We start from the raw sequence: 4,012 nt of genomic DNA on the forward strand, positions 1-4,012 counted from the left end.
GGGGGAGGAGAGGGGGAGGGGGGAAGGGGGTGCAACGCGGCGCGTGGGACGCTTTTGAAAGCCGCTGTCGGTGTCAGGAGGAAAGCGGGCCACCGATTTGTTGCACGTCAGGCGAAGCATGGCCACTTTACTTGTCGCATAGGCAAAGAGAGAAACGAGAGAGAGAGAGAACGGAGAGAGAGGGGAGAGAGGGGGAGGAAAGAGAGAAGAAGGGAGGGAAAGAAGAGAGGTAGCGAAAGGAAAAAACAATAGATACGATAGATAAGAATGGGAGCAAGCGAGAAAAGGAAAGCGAGAACGTGAGTGTCAGAGAGGGATTATCACGAAGGGGAACGAGAGTGATATGAAGGAGAGAGGAATATGGATAGAAAGGGGAAGAAAGCAACTGCGATGACCACGAGAGTAATGCAAATTAAGAAAACGATACAAACAAGGGGAATAGAGAGAGAGAGAGAGAGAGAGAGAGAGATACCGACAGACAGACAGACAGACAGACAGAGAGGGGGTGTACAGAATAAGAAAGAGTGGAAGAGAACGTGACATAGCGGTGGAGATTTGGAAGAGATAAAGCGGGAAAGACGCGTAATAACCGCTAGTACGAACTATAGACGCGTAAAAGACGCTATATAAACTAGTTTCGGATAAGATCAGTTATATCATTTCCTCGTCGTGTGAAAACATGACTAGAAAAGGCACCAGCTCGCCCCTGACCCGTTTGAGTTAGCTTGCATTGTAGGAGGTCATGTTACTAATATGGGGCTTTACGAAATGCTCGGTTGGTCTTTGTGGAAAATGGGAGCAAATCATGCTTTGCGTGGTTGTGTATAGAAATCGATTTGAAAGAGATTTCCATGAAACTGGAGCTCTTGTGTTTGTGGTACATGCCTGCACAACTTGTTTACATCTTTGTCGTTTTTTCTTTCTTTTGTTCTTTCCCTTCTTCTTCTTCTTCTTCTTCCTCTTCATTGTTATCTTCTTGACTTTTTGTCTTCTTTCCCTTTTTGGACCTTCGTCATTTTCCGCGTTTGCTTTTTCCAGGTCCGCTTCTTCGTCGGCGGTTTCCTATATCGCCACTGTTACATCTTCCACTTTACTATTTCTAATGGTGTGTATCAGTGTGTTGCAACATCTGTCCTATCCACTTTCATTGCGCTGCATTTTTTGTTGTCACGGAAAGTTTGAAGGTCGCGCCTGTCACATAGCTTGCCGGCGGCGCAAAACAAGAATGAAAAGCGTTCTTAGCGTTCTTTATTATTTATTTTAACTGTCCATTTATTTTACCAACAATGTTGTGTGACACCGATGTTTACTATGCTTAGAAATCGTGCAGGCAATACAGAACACGTTGCCAAACAAGTTTCACGTTTCAAGACGTTCTCAATTAGATACGTTGACGAAAGCATTGTAGTCGGTATCGGGATTATATATCTTTAAAGATTGATTATTCTTCGAGTTGACCTGCGTAATGACAATATTCCGACAGTAACATGTTCGCTCGAAAATCTAGCACAATAGAAGTGGTAATGTGACGTTTACGGGGTTTTTCTCATCAATGAATCGACACTCGAGGTACGCCCCCGAATGCTGATAGCCCGTGAAAGTCAACAACTCCGGTTCGCTGTTTTCTGTTGTAAATTCGGCCGCTTAGCCGCAGGAGTAACTTTCGACTAAAACTTCTGCCCCATGCAGTGATGGCGCACGTGAAATAGGTGCGGGAATCAATGATACGCAGGAAGGTTAATAATCGTCTATTTAATTACACGGGGATGGAAAGCACGAGGGAGCGGTAAATAATTACAGCAGGGGATAGCAGCTAGAGAAAGAGAGAGAGAGGAAGGGTGGGGAAACAGGCAGGCAGTCAAACACGAACGGATACACAGACAGACAGACAGACAGACAGACAGGCAGGCAGGCAGGCAGACAGACAGACAGACAGACAAACAGATAAACAGACAGACAGACAGATAAACAGAGAGGCAGATAGGTAGTCAGACAGACCGACATGCGGACAGAGAGACAGACAGACAGATTGGCAAATTGACAGACACAAACAGAGGAAGAAACGGAGAAATATACTGAAAGGGAGGAAGGAGGAGGTAGGGCAGAAAATAAAAAAAGAAGATGATGGGGAGGAGGGAGAGGGATGGAGGAAAAAAGAGAATCGAGAGCTAGAGTGTGACAGAGCAAATAAGTTAGAGAGCACGCGTGCGCGATTAAGCAAGAATGTGAATAAAAAGAAAAAAAACGAAGAAGAAGAAGAAGAAGAAGAAGAAGAAGAAAACGAAGACGAAGAAAAAGAAGAAGAGGCAAAATACGAAAGGGAAGAAGAAGAAAAAAGAAAAACGAAGACCGGAGAGAATGTAAAAGAAGAGGATAAGGAAGAAGAATAAGAAGAGAGAGAGAGAGAGAGAGAGAGAGCGCGAGAGAAAGAGAGGGGGAGAAAAATAGAAAGCGGGGGGGGGGGTGCAGAAATCGTGACAGAGTACATGCGAGACAGTGATGGAAACAGACAGCGATGAAGGGGCGTATGCTGGTGCGCAGCACAGACGCATAACTCGGCTCTCGGGCAGTCTCTGTGTGGTCATGCATGCGGGCCGCGCAGTTACCACGTCCTGTTCCGTCATGCAGTAAATCCTATCAAGTTATTTTGTGCACAGGCGCCCGTTTGCAGTTATCGCCACAGGCCGTGCGCGCACGAGCTAACGTTATTCATCTGCACGATACAGTGACAGTGCACCGGTTCAGTTATGGCCTACACGGTGGCGCCACAGTCATGATCTACACGGTGGCGCCACAGTCGTGAATTACGCGGTGGAGCCGGTAAACGCTTGTTTCCATCCCGCCCTCGGTCGTTTCTGGTGTGCAGGTTAAACTATGGTTAATCTCCGTTTAATTGACTGTATTATATTTTATTCTATTCGATTCGAAACGGTGAAAAGAGAGCTTCGAATATGTCTTTTACGGGCAAGGGCGGTTTGGGTGATGAAAACAATATGGATATGGCCAGGTCATACGTATTTAATACAAAGGTGCAATGCATGCAAACCAAACCAAAGATGAATAAGGCATCTAAGAACTCAAACAAAGATGAATAAGGCATCTAAGAACTCAAACAAAGATGAATAAGGCATCTAAGAACTCAAACAAAGATGAATAAAGCATCTAAGAACTCAAAACATTCTTTTAAAATATAACACAGTCAATTAAACGGAGTTTAACTTGCAAACCGGAAACGACAGAGGGCGCGTTGAGGGATGGAAACAAGTGTTTACCGGTGAAAGCCACGGTCATGATCTACACGGTGGCGCCACAGTCATGATCTACACGGTGGCACCACGCGGTGAAGCTATATGGTCATGATCTACACGGCATAGCCCCGCAGCCGTGATATACGCAGTGGCACAAAAGATCTGGCACGCATTGTCTTACTCTACATTGTCATGGTATAAATGAGGCTGCTACAGACATAACATAGGCAAAGATGCTTGCCGGTGGAGATGGAGCTGCCGGAGGGGGAGAGGTCACGGGACGCTCGCTGTCTAGACGCACGAGTAACGCTGGAATCCGCGTCGGCGAGGAAACCAGCAGTAGGCGGTAGTCGTCGTGCCCCGTATCTGATATAAGTATAGAGGGCGGTGGAACTAGAAATATTATTTTAGGTTTACCTAGTAGGCGCTAATCCGATAAACCCGAGCGAGCAACAACTTGCACGAAACTTAGACAGCCAATCGACCCGAATAAATAAAGAAAGAAAGAAATATATATATATATTATACGTACACACACACACACACACACACACACACACACCATCACACGCGCGCGGACACGCAGTGAGATAAATAGATGGATAGATAGATGAATTGATTTGGATGGATGAAGGGTGAAGGGATGGATGGTTGGTTGGTTAGATGGATGGATGGATATGGATGGATAGATGGGGGGGTGGGTGGATGGATGAATGGATGGATGGATGGATGGATGGATGGATGGATGGATGGATGGATGGATG

General features: G+C 45.8%; 1 protein-coding gene across 1 annotated transcript in view; it reads left to right on the forward strand.

Moving 5' to 3' along the window:
• The first annotated feature begins 3,481 nt into the window (after positions 1 to 3,481).
• The window catches only part of LOC106804635 (mucin-5AC-like), a 15,443-nt gene continuing 14,912 nt past the window's right edge, over positions 3,482 to 4,012 (forward strand). The window contains exon 1 of the mRNA XM_014805904.1: positions 3,482 to 3,587. Coding sequence (XP_014661390.1) covers positions 3,482 to 3,587 — 106 coding nt within the window. The remainder of the gene's footprint in view (positions 3,588 to 4,012) is intronic.

The sequence above is a fragment of the Priapulus caudatus genome, unplaced genomic scaffold, assembly GCF_000485595.1.
Source record: "Priapulus caudatus unplaced genomic scaffold, Priapulus_caudatus-5.0.1 Scaffold5, whole genome shotgun sequence".
NCBI classification, from domain to species: domain Eukaryota; kingdom Metazoa; phylum Priapulida; class Priapulimorpha; order Priapulimorphida; family Priapulidae; genus Priapulus; species Priapulus caudatus.